Source organism: Somniosus microcephalus, chromosome 2 (assembly GCF_052327205.1).
Source record: "Somniosus microcephalus isolate GS21.2 chromosome 2, FLI_Smic_1.0, whole genome shotgun sequence".
Taxonomy (NCBI): domain Eukaryota; kingdom Metazoa; phylum Chordata; class Chondrichthyes; order Squaliformes; family Somniosidae; genus Somniosus; species Somniosus microcephalus.
This window is the reverse complement of record NC_140988.1, coordinates 214998486-215017892: the sequence shown is the minus strand read 5'-3', so window position 1 is coordinate 215017892 and position 19407 is coordinate 214998486. Positions and strand designations below refer to the sequence as shown.

The window sequence follows — 19407 nt, the reverse complement described above, 5'->3', positions numbered from 1 at the left end:
AGTTTTAGTCTCCGCCATGGATAGGATGGTCACCTACATGGAGCAGCTAATGTGCCACTCACAGGAGCACATGGTCTCTATGGAGACTAGATGGCTATCTATGGAGAATAGGTGACAGAGGCTCATAGAGGGATGTCAGCATAGACGTGGGTCCTCATGTCCCCACTGCTGTGCAGCCAGGTGCTCTCCAGCTCCTTGCTAACAGGGAAGTGCGGGTGGCCCATGAGAGGGATGATGGTGAGAGGGGACATGGAAGTGGGGGCGCCTCTCAAAGCGCTCACACTTCTCCCAAGTTGCTCCCCACCCCCCAGTCAGAGCCCCAGATGGCTCCTTGGATCGCAATGGCCGAGTCTGTCCCTGCACAGTTTCAGGAGGAGCAGACTTTGGCGGGGCCATCACAGGCTCCAAAACCCAGAGGATGTCCACCAAAAGTGTCTATGCAGTCGCAGCAGGGAAGAGAGCAGGCTGCCTCTACCTCTGCTGAAGCCACGGGGTAGCACCTCGTAGAAGCACGCGTAAGAGAAAGGTGCACAAGGAGATGCACAAGGGTAACAACTTGAGTGTTTTAATAAATGTTTGTGTAAAGTTTCCATTACTGTGATGTCACAGGTAAAAATATTTATTTTCACCACTTTCCGGTCATGGCTAATTTGTGTGCAACTTTGGAAGTGGCTTAGTGAGTTGGAGTGGAGTTGGTGAGACATAATGTTATGTCCAGCAATGGTGGTCAGTGTGAAAGGAATGGCTTGGTCATTGTAGGGATGCTTTATGGTGTTACTGTGGGGTGGTAGGAACCTGGCGCAGACCAAAACTGTATGCAGGACTCTAGGTGTGGTCTCCCCAATGCCCTGTACAGTTGTAGCAAGACTTCCCTACTTTTATATTCCATCCCCCTTGTTGTGCAAAAAGTGCAACTCTCCACCCGCAGAGGCACTTTTCTTGGGCATGCGGATGATCTGTCAAATTCGCAAGTGCCGGGTTTCAGCGCGTGCGCTTCGCATGCCTGAAACTGGCACTTGCGCAGCCCCTACGAGCATGTACACACCTCGTACGCACCTGTGGGGGTCGGAAAATCCAGCCCATTATATCTCTCCTGGGCCTCAGTACTTGGCAAGCTCAAGGGTGTCATGAGCCACATCTTCTGTGGATAGCCCTTGTCTCAAAGCAGCCAGCTGGAAAGTCTGTTTGGAGGAGCGAAGAGCTGAGGGAGGGTGGTCTGGCGCAGGATGAAAGAGTCATGGTGGCTGCCAGGGAATTTGGCACACACATGCATGATGATCGTCCGATGGTTGCAGACCAGCTGCACATTGAGGGAGTGGAAGCCCTTGCGGTTGACAAAGACTCCTGGGTGGTGATGGGGTGCCCTGATGGCCACATGTGTGCAGTCGATGATGCCCTGCACCTGTGGGAAGTCAGCCAGATCAGCAAAGCCGAGCGTATGTTCAGTAACACTGGCATCATCAGTGGCAAATTGATATAATTGGCTGACCTGTCAAAGAGGTCATCGGTGACCTGTGTGATGCATCTGAGGGCGGCCAACTGCGAGATGCTGCAAATGTCTGCTGCAGATCCCTGGAAGGAGACTGAGGCGAAGAAGTTGTAGGGGGTTTTGGTTTGGGGTTTGTGTCTGGCCAGTCAGTCGTGTGCCTGAGCTGCCCCAGCCCCATGCGGTTCGAATCGCTTCCCCCTTTTAGTTCTGAGCACCGGACTTATTTGCGAGTAGCGATATAGACAAACGAGACCAGTGGTTCGGTGCAAAGAAAACCAATGTTTATTAAAATAGAGAAACAATTACTATACAGAGAAAATCACTATGGATGCAACACAATTAATTTCAATTTCAATTTCAATTTTATTTGTCACATAACCAAATACAACAAGTGTAATCCAGTCAGTGAAATGCTTTTTTCTTAACGAGCCGAGCGCACCAATCAGCAAAGGACACTTAGCTGCCTGGTACGCACGGAACCCGCAAGGACGGCAGTCATCTTCATCGGTGCCATCACAATAGGGTCCGCTCTCGCCTCGCTCCGCCTTTTCCCGCACTCCTCCCCGACAATCTTCAGCCGCTGTGGTACCGACGTCCCGGGGACTGATTCTCCATGGCTCTTCTTCCACCCGATCTGACCTCCGAGCCTCCCGCGGTGTCCGACCTTCCAGGGCCTGATTTTACCGACCTCGGTACGCTGGCCGCATTCCCTCCTACAGGTTCGACCTCAGAGCCTCCCGACGAGGAGCTGCCGGCCGCCGTGCTACAGCCGGTCGTCGTGGCCTCCATCGCTGCTTCTGCTGGCTCACCGCCGACTCTTTCTTTCTAGAGGGACTCTTTTTGCCTGAATACCATTCAATAAAGAACCAATGCAAAACCAAAGGTAGCATTGCCATGAAACCAAGATACAGCCAGTCATATAGCTCTGGTGATTCCTCACATTTACCACAAATCTTCAGAGCATCTGTTCTTTCCCCTCTTGGGCATACCCCACAGTCTCCATATTGCAGCTGACTACCATTTAGGCTTTCTGTTATTTGCTTTCCACAGTATAATCCAGGGAACATTAAATCAACATCCATAGTGAGAACCAGTGGCGGCCGCTCCACAGACTCCGACACGGCAAACCCGGGGTATTCCACACCGGAACACTACCAGCGTCTCTCACCGCCTGCCTCCGGTTATGGCGGCGGTGACCTTTGCCCTTACCCCGCGAACCTTAGTCGGGCGCTCGCGAGACGAGTCCTTTAACCCCGGGGCCCGCGATCCGAGTCCGTTAACCCCGGGGCCCGCGAGCCGAGTCCGTTAACCCCGGGGCCCGCGAGCCGAGTCCGTTAACCCCGGGGCCCGCGAGCCGAGTCCGTTAATCCCGGGGCCCGCGAGCCGAGTCCGTTAACCCCCCGGGCCCGCGAGCCGAGTCCATTAACCCCGGGGCCCGCGAGCCGAGTCCGCTAACAGCCCACCCCCCGGGCCCGCGAGCCGAGTCCGTTAACCCCGGGGCCCGCGAGCCGAGTCCGTTAACCCCCCGGGGCCCTCGAGCCGAGTCCGTTAACCCCCCGGGGCCCGCGAGCCGAGTCCGTTAACCCCGGGGCCCACAAGCCGAGTCCGTTAACCCCCCGGGCCCACGAGGTTAATTACACTTAGCGGGGGAGGAGAAACGGACACATCGAGGGAAAATGACTAAAATGACAATTTATCAAGCCCTTTAACTCCCACCCTTTATACCTATCTAGGTTATCTTGTGATGGGCCAGAAAATTGATGCTCACCAGTCTAGGATGTCGAAACGCCTGCTCCGTGCCCCGTTGCCTGCCGATGTCTTTATGGTTTTCACCGCCCCAAAGCAGAGATACCCCAGTGATTTAAATGTAACTGCGGGTATCCTGCTTCCCTGGATGGGCTCTTCGTCGATGATCCTTTTGCTGGTAAGGCAGGGCACTGAAGTCGAGGCGGGAGAGAGAGAGAGATGGCTTCCCGAGGGACTAGTTATACCCTTCCTGGTAGCCCTTATCTCCCGCCAGATCAGCTTATTTCTTTGTCTGACCTGGACGTGTTGAAGCTTATACAAAGGAAACCGATCTGGGCCCATCGACCTGGATACCCGGTTAATCGGTTTTAAATGTCTCGTAAGTGTTCCCCTTTGTCCAACTGGTTTCGTGATGGGGCCATTCCAGTTTGAATGCCCCGTTGATCGTTTGCCAACAGTGCTGATGTCCTCTAACGAAGGTCTGAATGCAGCTTATTACATATTGATTGTCTGTGCAAATGACCTTGATGGGTTTTAATCAGAGGCCCAAATGCCACTGGGTTTGCTTCTCATGCATAAATGCAGAAGATCTGTCTGCATTCTAATTTCTGGAAAGTTCCTTTTTTTTGTCAGCCCAAACTGAAACTTACAGGCCTTGGCCATGAGGTTGACCGCAGCCATCTTGTTGAGCCCTGGAGCCCTGGATTTTAAACTCAGTCCAGCCAGGGTTTCTTCAATAAGCCAGAAGTAAATCTTCGGGGGAGACATGAAATTTGCGAATCCTTTCAAAGTTGAGGGCGCTGGTGACTTTGACAGGCACTGGTAAGGCATGGCCACCCGCTCATCTGGGCTGCAGGTCTTGCTCCAGCAATCTGCAAATGTCTGCGATGACCTGGCGCAATAGCCTGAGCCTCCTTTGGTACTGCTGCTCAGTCATGTTGAGGAAGTTCATCCTCTGCCTGTAGACCGTGTTGGGGGCATCGCCTCCGGCTTAGTGCAGACCTGCGCACATGCCCTCTGTCCTGTGCAGCATCAGGTGGTTGAGAAGGTAGGTGGTGTTTTTTTTAATTCGTTTTTATGGGATGTGGACATCGCTGGCAAGGCCAGCATTTATTGCCCATCCCTAATTGCTCTTGAGAAGGTGGTGGTGAGCCGCCTTCTTGAACTGCTACAGTCCGTGTGGTGAAGGTACTCCCACAGTGCTGTTAGGTAGGGAGTTCCAGGAATTTGACCCAGCGACGATGAAGGATCGGCGATGTACTTCTAAGTCAGGATGATGTGTGACTTGGAAGGGAACTTGGTGGTGGTGGTGTTCCCATGCGTCAGCTGCCCTTGTTGTTCTAGGTGGTAGAGGTCGCGGGTTTGGGAGGTGCTGACGAAGAAGCCTTGGCGAGTTGCTGCAGTGCATCTTGTAGATGGTACACACTGCAGCCACGGTACACCAGTGGTGGAGGGAGTGAATGTTTAATGTGGTGGATGGGATGCCAATCAAGTGGGCTGCTTTGTCCTGGATGGTGTCGAGCTTCTTGAGTGCTGTTGGAGCTGCACTCATCCAGGCAAGTGGAGAGTATTCCATCACTCTCCTTACTTGTGCCTTGTAGATGGTGGAAAGACTTTGGAGAGTCAGGAGGTGAGACACTCGCCGCAGAATACCTAGCCTCTGACCTGCTCTTGTTGCCACAGTATTTATGTGGCTGGTACAATTAAGTTTTTTGTCAATGGTGACCCAGGGTGTTAATGGTGGGTGATTCAGCGATGGTAATGCCATTGAATGTCAAGGAGCGGAGGTTAGACTCTCGCTTGTGGAGTGAATGTTACCTGCCACTTATCAGCCGTCGTCCAGTCTTGTTGCATGCGGGCATGGACTGCTTCATTATCTGAGGAGTTGTGAATGACGCTGAACACTGTGCAGTCATCAGCGAACATCCGCATTTCTGACCTTATGTTGGAGGGAAGGTCATTGATGAAGCAGCCAAGATAGTTGGGCCTTCGACACTGCCCTGAGGAACTCCTGCAGTGAAGTGATTGACCTTCAACCACCACAACCATCTTCCTTTATGCTAGGTATAACTCCAGCCAGTGGAGGGTTTTCCCCACCTCCCCCCCCCCCCCCGATTCCCATTGACTTCAGTTTTACTAGGGCTCCTTGATGCCACACTCGGCCAAATGCTGCCTTGATGTCAAGGGCAGTCACTCTCACCTCACCTCTGGAATTCAGCTCCTTTGTCCATGTTTGGACCAAGGCTGTAATGAGGTCGGGAGCCGAGTGGTCTTGGCGGAACCCAAACTGGGCATCAGTGAGCAGGTAATTGGTGATTAAGTGCCACTTGATAGCACTGTTGATGACCCTTCCATCATTTTGCTGATAGTAGACTGATGGGGTGGTAATTGGCCGGATTGGATTTGTTCTGCTTTTTGTGAACAGGGCATACCTGGGCAGTTTTCCACATTGTTGGATAGATGCCAGTGTTGTAGCTGTACTGGAACAGCTTGGCTAGAGGTGCGGCTAATTCTGGAGCACAAGTCTTCAGCACGATAGCCGGGATGTTGTCGGAGCCCATAGCCTTTGCTGTATCCAGTGCACTCAGCTATTTCTTGATATAATGTGGAGTGAATCGAATTGGCTGAAGACTGGCTTCTGTGATGGTGGGGACCTCAGGAGTCGGCCGATATGGATCATCCACTTGGCATTTCTGGCTGAAGATGGTTGCAAACGCTTCAGCCTTGTCTTTTGCACTCATGTGTTGGGCTCCACCATCATTGAGGATGGGGATATTCATGGAGCTTTCTCCTCCTTTTAGTTGTTTAATGATCCACCACCATTCCCAACTGGATGTGGCAGGACTGCAGAGCTTTGATCTGATCTGTTGATTGTGGGATCGCTTGGCCCTGTCTATAGCATGCTGCTTCCACTTTTTAGCATGAATGTAGTCCTGTGTTGCAGCTTCCCCAGGTTGGCACCTCATTTTTAGGTATGCCTGGTGCTGCTCCCGACATGCTCTTCTACACTCCTTATTGAACGAGGATTGGTCCCATGGCTTGATGGTAATGGTGGAGTGAGAGATATGTTGGGCATGAGGTTACAGATTGTGGTGGAATACAATTCTGCTGCTGCTGATGGCCGACTGCGCCTCATGCTGCTGCTGGTGTTGGAGCTCATCTTGGTCCAATTCTGAGGACCAAGGTGAAACAGTATAAACGGCACCCATGCTGAAGGAATAGATGGCAGCTCAAGTAGAGGTGAGAGAAGCAAGGTCTCAATGAGGTGACAGCGGATCCCAACTTTGCTGAAAAGACTTGCAACCTCTAGAAAGCTAAATCTGTGCTGACAATGAACTCAGCAATAGCATCTGCCTTCGGAAAGTGACCAGGTGTCATGTGGGAGTATTTATTGTACTTTTCATGCTGTGCACGAATGCGCTGGCTCAATCGCCACTCAACTTCCACCTCAGGTTCAGACGTGGTTCCTGAGCTACGTGATTCACATGCTCAGCCAGGGAAATTTGAAAGGCAGGGTTAAAAAGAGGTTTACGGATCTGACAAGTGCCTAATAATCATCTAAATTACCTCGGCCGCCTCTGCCATTCAGGTCGCTGCCGCGCTGGCAAACGCGCCCGCGGGAAAGACGCGTGGGGGCGGGATGACTGTGGGTTACCGACCTGCTCCAAGTTATTTCAAATTTCCCTCCCGACCCGCCTCTAATCGCGCCTGCACGGACACCAGAAAATTCCGGCCTATATCTCTGTTCCAGCTTTAACATTGGTCGGCCGGATTTCCCGGGCCTCAGGAAACCAGGCAGCTGAAGGGAGGCGAGGACAACTACATGGAACAGGTAAGTGCCCTTCCAGCACTGCTTCCCCCCAGCCCCCCAAGCTACCTTTTTAAATTCCTCAGCTATTGGACCCACCCACCCCCTTGTGATCCGGTGCCTTCCTGATGCCCTTGCCAGCGCCTGCTCTCCTTCCAGCGCCTCCCATGTCCTCCATGACCCCCCTGCAACCTCCTCCATGGCCCCCATTGCGATCTTCTCCCCATCTCCCCGGAACTCTCCAGGCCGATGTTCCCCCGACCCCGAATCTCTGGTACCCTCCCATTGATGTCCACCCCCCCCCCCACCTCCAATTTCTCTGGGCCCCCCCATCTATGTCCCCACTAACCCCCGATGTCTTCAGACATCCCATCAATCTCCCCCCGATCCCTCCCTCCCTCCTCTCCACTCCGCTCCCCGGCTGCGGCCTGGTGCCGAATGCCTACTCACCCAACAGCCAGCCTCTCAATCTGGATGGCTACGGCCAGAAATGGATTCCAAAATTGGTAATCAGGTCCTGCCATTATATTCGCAGGATCTGAGGGAAACCTGTACTTACGGGTTTTTTGACCACTAAACTGCACCCTCCATGCATCCCCATAAATATCAGGACCTGTGTGGCTACCATTCATATCCCTTTAGCCAGACTCACAACAAATATTCAACACTCCTATAGAAAGGTACAGTTTTTCAGATCATGTGCCAGCAGTATTGCCATATCCCTTTTAGATCACATTGCGAAACACTGAATGTGGCCCGTTGGTATCAAGTCCACCCAATATCAAGCCAAACTGGCTTGTGCACATTTTTCCAAACCCTCTCCCCAATGAGCATCAACATTATTCTCACCACAAAGAGCAATAAAATTGACTCCAAGATTAGTGCCCCTTCCACTGAGGAGCAGAATTGGCCCTGATACAGTCCCTGCATGAAGGAAGACCGATCTGCATCCCTCACCCACAGTTGAAAATCCAACTCTGCTGTAGAAATAGGAGATCCCCATCCCCCCTCAAAGAGCCTTTGGTGGCTTCCGCCTGTGAAGTAGTTTTCCTGTCTTTGCTTCCCATTCCTATCCCTTCCAGTTTTCCCCCTCCTCCTTCGCCGTGCACTCCTCTTCCCTTCTCCCTCCCTTCCTCTCCACCTCTCCAAAACTCCCCCCTCCTCTCATCCACCCACCCACCCCATTTCTCCTCTCCTCATATGTTCCCTTCTCCCCCACCTTCATCCTCCTCCTTTCCCCACTTGAATCAAATTATCTGCCCCACCTTCTAATCTGCTTGACCTAAATACTACACTTGGTTCTGAGTTCCTGTGTGCAACGTTCCAGGAGATCAACAACAACAACTTGTATTTATTATTTATTAGATTGACTAATATATTAACAAGGATGTTGTTGTAAGTGACCTCTTAGCATTAATCTTACATAGAGTTACATAGTTACATAGAGTCAACAGCACAGAAACAGGCCATTCGGCCCAACTGGTCTACGCCAGCATTTATACTCCACACGAGTCTCCTCCCACCTCTCTGCATCTAACCCTATCAGCATATCCTTCCAATAAATCTAATTTATTTCAGTTCATTATTATTCATCTATTAACATATATTCATTAATATACTGTGTAGAATGGTAAGAGACACAACTTTCAGGACGAGAGATTTTTTTTTACATGAAATAGTCAAATTACATGGAATTACATTGAAATTACAGCACAGAAACAGGCCATTCAGTCCAAGTGGCTTATGGTCCACTTGAGCCTCCTCCCACCCCACATTATCTAACCCAATCAGCATAACCTTCTATTCCTTTCTTCCTCATGTACTTATCTAGCTTCCCCCTAAATGCATTAATGCTATTCACCTCAACTACTCCATGCAGTAGTAAGTCACTATTACACATATTTAATACACTATTACATATATTTAATAACTCGTTAGAAAAAGTATAGTGCCAGAAGACTAGCGGATAGCTAATGTAATGCCTATATCTAAGACGGGAGATAGAACATGTCCAGGGAACTATAGACCAGTCAGCTTAACATCGGTGGTAGGAAAAATAATGGAATCCCTACTAAAGGAGAAAATAGAAAAACATCTAGAAACAAAAAATATAATAATGAATAGACAGCATGGATTTCAAAAGGGAAAGTCTTGCTTGACCAACCTCATTGAATTCTTTGACAAGGTAACAGAGAGAGTAGACAAGGATAATGTAGTAGATATAATTTATCTAGATTTCCAAAAGGCCTTCGATAAGGTACTACATAATAGACTAATGAATAAGGTCAGAAAACGAGTAGCAGAATGGATAGCTAGCTGGCTTCAAGTCAAAAAGCAGAGAGTAGGGGTAAAGGGTAGCTATTCAGAGTGGCAGAAGGTGGGTAGTGGTGTTCCACAAGAATCAGTGCTGGGACCACTGTTGTTCATAATTTATATTAACAATTTAGACTTTGGAATAAAAAGCACAATTTCTAATACTGAAAAGACTGCAACAAATTACAAGAAGACATTAATAAACTTGCAGAATGGGCATATAATTGGCAAATGAATTTCAACACAGAAAAGTGTGAGGTAGTGCATTCTAGTAAGAAAAATAAGGAAGTCACATATTATTAAAATAGGGAGGCCACATATTACTTGGAAAATACGAGTCTAAATGGGGTAGAGGAGCAAGGGAATCTGGGAGTACAAATACACAAATCACTAAAAGAGAGTGTTTCCACTTGTGGGGAAAAGTAAAACTAAAGGCCATCAATATAAGATAGTCACCAAAAAATCAAATGGGGAATTCAGCAGAAATTTCCTTACCCAGAAAGTGGTAAGAATGTGGAACTCGCTCGCACAGGGAGTGGTTGAGGCGAGTAGAATAGATGCATTTAAGGGGAGGCTAGATAAGCATTTGAGGAAGGAGGAATTAGAGGGTTATTCTGATAGAGTTAGATGAAGGATGGGAGGAGGCTTGAGTGGAGCATGAACGCTGGCATGGACATTGTTGGGCCAAACAGCCTGTTTCGGTGCCATATATTCTATGTAATTCTATGCAATTCTATGTAAGTTCCAACATCATCCAAATAAAGAGATTGTTTATTAAACTCTGCTTAAAGAAGCACCAACTTTATGACGAAAAATGTTTGCCAAACCTTTATTTATTTGTCCAACAATGGAACATAAATTGTGTTGAAATGCATCACTTGTGCATTGGTGACTTCACCATCTCAGCATGAAAAATTTACATATGGCACTTCTCCTTAACCAAATAAAAAAACTTTGCTAAACAGTTTTTTCCTCATTTAACACATCCCACCATCGTTGACAAGCTGCCTTTAGCTGCTTTCATAACTTGTCCAGTAGCAAAAGTTGCAAACCTGCCCATATTATGAGCGCTACTCTGAACCTCTCACTGGCCCTATAAAAACTGTAGGCTTGTTTACAGAAATACAGCAGCAACTCCACTCCTATAAGAATTCATTTGAAACTAATTTATTGGAGTTGGCAAAAAAAATTAAATGAATCTCCCCGGTGCTAAATTACATATGTATCTTTGAATAATGTGCATGTTCTTTTCACACAGTGTTGGCAAAAACAGACTTCCTCTAAATTTCCGTCACTGCATGCTATAAATTTAAGAAATATAAGTATTCTTTGTTTATAATAGTCTCTGAATAAATCAAAACATTGTTAATTTGAGAAGTTTTCATTTTAGTGCAAAGAAAATGCTGCCATTGCCCCATAGTGTAAGTACATTATGTGGTCCAGATGTCTTGGTGTGGTTTATTGTTCAGTAAACCATGTCTCTAGTTATTTATCCAGTGGGCCCCACACCACTGAGTTAAGTAGTTCCAGCAGCTGCTCAAGGAGAAATAAAGCACAGGGAATAAACCACGACCGGACATAGCAAATGTGTGAAATAAAATATTCTGTTGTCTGACTAGGCCACTGCCAAACAGCTATGTTCGTGCACAGTAAAAGAAACTCCTTTCAGTCACCAGTAGTTTTTTTTAAACTAGCAAGCATATTAATAGGGAATGTAGGAAGGTGGCATTCGCAGCAATACTAGCTACCACAAGAGGTGGAGGGGGTGCTGTGGCAAGCTGGCAGATTTCTGACATTAAAACTTTGTAAGAGTCACTTCCCTCTATACAGACCACCACTGTGTAACACCCAGGAAGTTCATAAATACATACAGCACAGAAGGGAATCATTTGGCCCACTGTGCCTGTGCCTGCTCTTTAGTAAAGCTATCCAATTAGTCCAACTTCCCTGCTCTTTCCCCATAGCCCTGTAAATTTTTCCTTTTCAAGTTCTCACAAAAAAGGTGCAATTTTGTTAAAAGGCTAACCTGTGACAAAAGTGCAAATCAGTAATGACTTTGTGATATTGCAGCTTTAACTGACTTGAATTCCGTGCTTTGACCAAGTTCCATTCACCTCACCAATGGTTAAAATTATGATTATTATCATCCACAACTAAAACATTCAAGCTCCTGAAGGATTCACCCTCATGAATGATTCATTTGTATGAAAGAAAGTAAGAACTTGCATTTACATAGCACTTTCCATCCCCTCAGGGTGTCCCAAGTGCTTCACAGCCAATGAAGTGTAATCTGAGTTGTAATGTAGGGAAACTTGGTAACCAATTTAAAACAAGGTCCGATCAACCACAATGAGATAAATGTTCTAGTGATGTTGGTTGAGGAACAAATGTTGACCAGCACACTTGCCCTGCTCCTTTTTAAAATAGTGCCATGGGATCTTTTACATCGACCTGCGAGGGAAGACAGGGTTGGTTTAAAATCCCACTTGAAAGACAGCACCTCCGACAATGCTGTACTTGCTCACTATTGCAACAAAGTGTCAGCCTATATTATAGGCACAAGTCACAGGAGTGTGGCTTGAATGCACAACCTTCTGACACAGAAGTAAGAGTGCTACCATTGAGCCAAGGCTGACACTTATGAAGGATACCGCCCGACAAGCAAGTGCTCCCATTAATTTCCATTAAGATATCACTACTATGAAGGATTCATTTCCATGAAACAGTCACTCCCATGAATGATCCATTTCCACAAAGGTGTCATTATGAAATTGCTGACCATATTTGGAAATTCATCCCCCAAACGTATTTTTAAGGTATATGGGTAATTTTATGAGTGCATGCTGACAGCGTGGAATCTCGCTCACCAGCAGTACTATCAGAAAATCACACGCATCGCTCCCACGATTTTCCAATATGCGCTGACGGTGGGTAAGGTTTCCTGCCAACAGCACATACTCAGGAAGTTACCTACAATATATACTCATAGATATTTGTCTTGTTTTTTCCACGAATCTTCTCCCCTCCTCCTCCCATGTTGTTTCCTTGCTGAGGTATGGTTCCAGAGGTGCTGTTCATCCTCACGTACCTTCCCCAAAGGGCCATACTTCGTTTGTGAGCCTAGAGAGTCAGCAGGCTATTTTACTCTAGGGGGCATCGCAGCCTAGCCTGATTTTTGTCCTCATATGACAACCACGCACACATGCTGTTCCAGCAGGGGTTGCTCAATAGCTAGCAGGCAGCACCCTAACCCAGGAGCACCTATGCTGATTTTCGTGCCTTTGCTGCCGCCCTGAGATCAGTTAATTCAGCACAGACCAGGAAGTGATCTGGTCTCCCTTCCTGGTCTATATGCCTCAGTTATTCACTGCCTTAACAAGCTGAATCAGCGAGAGAGTTTATTTCTTTCTTTATAAAGAATCACTGTATATTAGGCCAATATGATCTAATACAGGGAAATGGTCAAAATAATCTATAATGTTCCCTTATTGCAATTTCCTTCCTTATTCATTATGTTTGGAAAATTACCAGCAGCAGTGACCCAAATCCTCACGAGGGCTGCATGCCATGAACAGCATGCAGCAGCACATGTGTCGGTAAGGTCATTACATCTGGCCCCTCATTTGACACAATTTGTTATTCCTTCAGCAGCTCAACATTTACTGCACTGAGTGTAAAGCAGTGAGAAATGTAAATCATGGAGGGAGAGCAGTCTGGGTACAGCACAGTGGATCTCCAGCGTCAGTTTATGGCATATTGTACAATTAGTTACATGAATCCCATGGGTGATTGCCAAAGAACTGTCAGCCTAGCGTGCAAGTGTCGATTTGGTATGAAAAACAGAAGATTGAAAGCTAATTGTAAACAAATAGAATAAATATAAACATATCACAGTTTAACAAATCTTCTACCTAGATAGGAGATTTTGTTTGCAGCAGACTTTGGTCACTTCAGTCTTTTGGCTTCTTACATGCACCAGATGTCAGGAAATTCCAGAATTAGCTAATATTCCTGAGTTTTGTTGTCAAATTTTTAGCAACATGAAACTAGTAAGCAAAATGTTGGCCACTTGTAAATAAGCAGATTAACTGTTTTTTAACTTAGATGATTAGAACCAAACTAGTATGATTATACAGTGAGTGCTGAGAGTTCTTTCTAAATTCCTGGTATTGTCACATATTTTCAGGTGTCACTTATTTGCTCTTTCACTTGTGACTAATAGAAACTCTCTTGTTTCCAAATGATTTTGATGATGTATTTTTTTTATGGCTTGGTAAATCTTGTGAGGGACGTTAGTGCTCGAACATGCAATAATTCCACCATTTCAGTGTCAGGATCAATCAACCCAAACTCACGTGTGACATGGCAAACTCCAGAGTATAGTTCCAGCCAATACCGCTATTATGGATAAGTGGATAAAGGAATTGTGTATATAAAAATGCATTTGTCACATTTCTGGATCTTTTGATCATTTTCCACAGAAAAGATTTGGAAAAAACAGTTACTTTTAAGCATGGGTTGTAAAACAAAGTGGATTTGCACAGTTTAAAAAGGTCGCAGGCATTTGCCGAATTAAACCAGGCATTAACACTATTACTGAGGACGATCAGGAACAATAGGGGAGTTGTTACCTCATCCCATGGGCTCCTGACAAACATTGACACCGTAGGGAGATAGAATGTCCCTTCCTGTTGACTATTTCAGTAAACTATTTTCAATGGAAGGGGGCACGATAGTAGGTTTTACCAGCATCTTTTCTGGCCACCCCTTCGACAGAAGGAGGAAGGGGGGTCAGGAACCAAGCCCCAGTTTCCTGTGGGGGCAAGAAGAAGAATAACAAAGGTTGCAAGGGCAGTCAGGTTGAGTCAAAGGGAAGGCTGTGAGAGCCTTTACTGAGGTGAAGAGGCTAAAAATGCTGGAGGGTAGTTACAAGACATCGGCCCCTAAATTTATTTTGTGTTTGTTAGGTCTACCTCCAGACAGATTGAAAAAGTACAAACTAAAGACATGAATATCCAGTTCAGGTCATAAGGCGGTATTACACTCCAGCTTACACTATCATATAAGTAGATATAGGGCAGTGCTTGGCATCCCCACACAAATCAAAAAACTCTGACTGCTTATAGAATCTCATCCCCACGGTGAGAACATTCTCCATTGTGCAGTGTGGCACTATCACTGTTCTAAATGGGAGATATGAAGGTCAGATCTAGCAGCTCAAAACTGAGGTAGTGAGATCCATGAAAATTCCCATTCTCAACCATGGCGGAGCCCAGCACGTGAGTGCAAGAGATAAGGCTGAAGTATATTCTGCAGTCTCTTATGTGTTTTGAGTTTAAAGGCTTCCATTATTTCATTTTCTTGCTGCTGTGGGTGTTACAAAAATGTCCCTGCTTCTAAAAACTGTAGCACTTCTGACACTTCTACCCCTCCCTTTAAGATGCTGCTACAGGTCCACGATGATCAGCTGCCCCACTGGATTTCCTATTCTCCCAAACAGCAAGCTGCCTATAAGGAATACGATCAGCGCTGGCAGATCGCCTAGTCAATGCAAACAAAGCTCTACCACAGAAATCAATTCAGCTGCCTGCCAACATTATCAGGCAGGTAGTCAGAAGCCCAGCTCAACCTCCACCTGATCTATGCTATATATTAAACTCACCACCCCCGAACCAGGATTTGTGCGAGTCCTTAGTCATTTGGAACTAACTAAAATCTTAAGACTACAATCTCTATATTTAAAAATTAGTTTAACAAACTTTTTGACTGAAGAAAATAAAGAAAAAAACTTGCATTTAAAAAGCAACTTTCCCAACCTCGTGACGTCCCAAAGTGCTTCACAGCCAATGAAACACTTTTGAAGTGCAGTCACTGTTGTAATAAGAACATAAGAAATAAGAGCAGGAGTAGGCCATATGGCCCCTCGAGCCTGCTCCATTCAATAAGATCATGACTGATCATCGACCTCAACTCCACTTTCCCGCCAGATTTCCATATCCCTTGATTCCCCATGAGTCCAAAAATCTATCTATCTCAGCCTTGAATATACTCAATGATTCAGCATCCACAGCCCTCTCGGGCAGAGAATTCCAAAGATTCATAACCCTCTGAGTGAAGAAATTCCTCCTCATCTCAGTCTTAAATGGCCGACCCCTTATCCTGAGACTATGCCCCCTAGTTCTAGACTCTCCAGCCAGGGGAAACAACCTCTCAGCATCTACCCTGTCAATCCCCTTCAGAATCTTATATGTTTCAATCAGATCACCACTCATTCTTCTAAACTCCAGAGAGTGTAGGCCCAATCTACTCAATCTCTCCTCATAGGACAACCCTCTCATCCCAAGAATCAATCTAGTGAACTGTCGTTGCACCGCCTCCAAGGCAAGTATATCCTTTCTTAGATAAGGAGACCAAATGTAGGAAATGTAGGAAACCCAGCAGCCAATTTGTGCACAGCAAGGTCCCACAAACAGTAATGAAATAAGTGACCAAATAATCTGTTTTTGGAACTGTTAGGTGAGGAATAAGTGTTGTTCAGGATACTGTGAGAACTCCCCTGCTCTGCTCCAAATAATGCTACCGGAGAGGGCTGACAGGGCCTCAGTTTAACATCTCATTCTAAAGACAGCACTTCTCAGTGCAGCATTCCCTCAGTACTACACTAAATTGACAACCTAGATGAGGTACTCATGTCTCTGGAGTTGGACTTGAACCCCCAATTTTCTGACTCAGAGGTGAGAGTGCTACCACTGAACCAAGTCTTACACTTGAAAGGAGCCATGCATATATTTTTATCACAATAGCCTGATGTGTAAATAATGCAATGTTGTTTTTCATTATGATTTACACTGCAAGCTTTTAAACTCATGGAAAACAAAGATTTGCCACAAACCATTTTCATTAAGGTGGCACCCTTTAAATGTGTGATTTAGCAAATGCTATAGCTGCTGCTGCACAAAGTTTTGTAATGTAATTGACAGTTTTGAATTAAGCTTTCAATGTGCACTGGCAGATGTGATCCCTAACACCAACTACAGAACTGTGTACCACTGGTAATTGCAAGGTGCTTCCCTTAACAACAATGCACCTTTAAGTAACTTGTTAAATTGTATAGCTTATTGTAATAATTATATATATCGAGAGGCAGAGGGAGAGACCTGTTTATTTTTGGAGTGACATATCAAGATACCATATTACCTTGCTTTGACTCGTCTCACTGCTAAATCCTGAGACTTGTCTGGAGAGGCCTGCCCTGTATTAGTTTTCAATGGAGGCTCAACACATTAGAGTGGGCGTGTCATGGAAAGTTCTCCAGGCTTTTCAATGGCAAACTCAACAACAGGCTCTATGGTTCATTGCGCTCGCCTGTCAGTCACCAGCCCAGGGAAGAGCATCCCGCCTCGTCGCTCTTTCACCCTCAATTGCACAAGCAATCGGTGATCACTAAAGTGCAGCCGACACCCCCAGCTCCTGCAGAGACTTTCCACTGCCTCAGTCTGCGGCAAATCCACCATACTTGGCTCTGAGCCTCACTCCGTGCTATCGCCAACAATGTGTGCAGCTCGCAGCAACAAAGCGTTTCCGCATCATTATATCACGGGTGATAATCTTTTTGCTTCGCCGTGGGAGATATTAATGCATTGACTGTAAAATTGGCCCACTGATTGTAAACGCCACGACTCCGTTCGCTACTGTAAAAAAATATATTGCAAGTGTGTCCCTGACAACTGCAAGCAGCCCGGTTATTTGTCGGCTGCTGACGGTGCTGGAAGCACAGCACCCAAAATCTCACCTAAATGCCGCATGGATCCGAGCTCCACGCTCTCTCAAACTTCCCCTTACTGTCATTGAACGTGTGGTCAGTCAGTGATCTCTATCAGGGTAACATTAGTAAAGGGCTCCATTACAGCAAGTGTGGGGACCGTTCTCCTTACTCAAGGTTACCGGCAGTTTTTTTTTAAGTACATTTGAAATCGCAGCTTCGATAAAACTTGCCAGAATACCAGTGACACGAGCGGCTTTTACTAAATCCCTTTTAGGTGACAGTATGTTTTGCAGCTGTCCTTGTAACGTATTTTATTTCGTCCACATACAGCACGAGTAAGGACTTGAAAACAGACCGTTACCATGCAATCGCCTGTCAACCTCCACTTAAAATGCAAACCCATCAACTTACTTCTATCCAGTGTTGAGCCTCGGTGAAAGCTGGAGCTGGACCGGAGTCTAGGTGCTGATTTTCTCGCCACTCCACGTCTTTGACGCTGGGACTGGCCATTTCCAACCCGCAAGCACTCCGACTGAATTAGAATTAGACAGATCCTACTCACACGCTGGTCTCAACTCCCACTGTTTCAGACTGAGTTTTTATTTAAAGCGGGGGGGGGGGGGTTGCTCGCCACGGTTCTCGTGTAAGTCCCCCCTTGGCTTGTGCTGTGCTGATCAGATCTGGTGAGGGGACTGGCCGCTCGGCGCCGTACAGCGAACCAATGCTAAAAATAAATACGACAAATCCAGCGCGGCTTAGCCAATACAAATCCAGGGCCACCACCTCCGCCGACACCTAGAGGGCTGGCTCTTCCAGGACTTCAGTCCATAGGCAAATCGGCAGAATGTGCCCATAATAATAATATATTACTGTAATATAGTATGTCACGGAACCAGATGAGAGGGACACACAATGAGATTTAAAGAAAGGACTGAGGCTTACCTCAGGCTGCCAAATGCTGCTTGTTTTTGCCTGTGTGTGTGGGAGGAGGAGAGGTGAGGTGCCAGCAAAACTGCTGCAAAAGCAACATACGAGAAATGAATCCTAAGTGCATGACATTAACTAAGTGAAATCTTGATTTATGTCAATTATCAGTTGCTTGTGTGGACCTTTGGTTTGTTCCTCAGAATTGTCATCTTTTTCACATCAGGATGAAGTTCAATTGATCTTTCACACACGTGTTATCACGAGTAACTGCACCAGCCTTTCTGGTCATCTGCCTCTCGTGCACATTTCTGAAGACAAACTGGATTGCTGAAATCAAACAGGAAATCATTTCTGTTGTGCAGTTTGTCTCCAGCGGGCTCTTAGCATTGACAATAATTATTATAAATATTATATTCATTGTCGAAACCGTTATTATTTCCAGAGGTGCATTATTGAAAACATGAATAAAAAACATGCCTTGTAGCATTATTAGGCGATGTTGTGTGTCACACGGGTATCTTCCTGCGTCTTGCTTTTGCACCGGGTCTCCTGTCTCTGCTGTGGATCGATTCCAAATATTGATATTTTAAAGGTTACTTAGTTAACATGTTAGTTTACAAACATCCAAACATGTAGCGCTACACGAATGTCCACTGATGGCGCATGTTATAAAAACAACTGCAAACCAAAAGCAATGCTCATTCTGTCACATATTAAAATGTAGGTTCAAGTTTCGGGTATAAACCCTTGGTCAGAACTGAGGAAGGATCGACACCCGAAAGGTTAACGTATCTGTTCAAAAAGTGGCAGATCTTATTTCAGATTTCCAGCTATTGTAATATTTTTTTAATTAAAAAGTGTCGATACTTCTTATAATTGTGGTAAATGTGTGCGATGTACACTCAATGCCAATCCGATTAATTGTTACCACTCGGTGTCTGTTGTTTTGCTGTTTCTTCAGGCGGGAGGGTGACAGACTCGCCCTGTGGCTGTCTGCGCTTCCCTCTCACCATGGCAACAGGCCCGCTCAGTATCTGAGTGAAGATTGCCCCCTGCTTGTGAACCAGTAACAGAAACACTCACCACCTTAAGGGTCTTTGTTTCCAGCCGTTTGGCTTTTAATTTTGGGTGAATTTCTCCATGACAATCATTGGGAAAAAGAATGTTGCTTTTACCAGGTGAAAGCAGAAGGGGAAAATTTGATGTTACAAAGTCTCAGCAAAAATGTTTGCATAAATATGTTTTTAACTAGGACCATAACAAAATACTGTGGATGCTGGAAATCCGAAATAACAGCAGAAAATGCTGGAAAAACTCAGCAGGCCAGGCAACATCCGTGGAGAGAGAAATAGAGTCAAA

At 46.1% G+C, this 19407-nt stretch overlaps 1 protein-coding gene across 13 annotated transcripts in view; it reads right to left on the bottom strand.

The window, feature by feature from the left end:
• LOC147123222 (LIM and calponin homology domains-containing protein 1-like) overlaps positions 1 to 17807 on the bottom strand; it is a 637194-nt gene extending 619387 nt beyond the window's left edge. For 8 of the 13 annotated variants that reach the window (XM_085969219.1, XM_085969256.1, XM_085969227.1 and 5 more), the window contains exon 1: positions 17533 to 17800. In XM_085969219.1, coding sequence (XP_085825345.1) covers positions 17533 to 17631 — 99 coding nt within the window. In that variant the 5' untranslated portion in view covers positions 17632 to 17800. Of the gene's footprint in view, positions 1 to 17532 lie in introns of all 13 variants that reach the window. The other 5 variants (XM_085969288.1, XM_085969281.1, XM_085969296.1 and 2 more) reach the window with 4 other exon arrangements.
• Positions 17808 to 19407: the final 1600 nt, after the last annotated feature.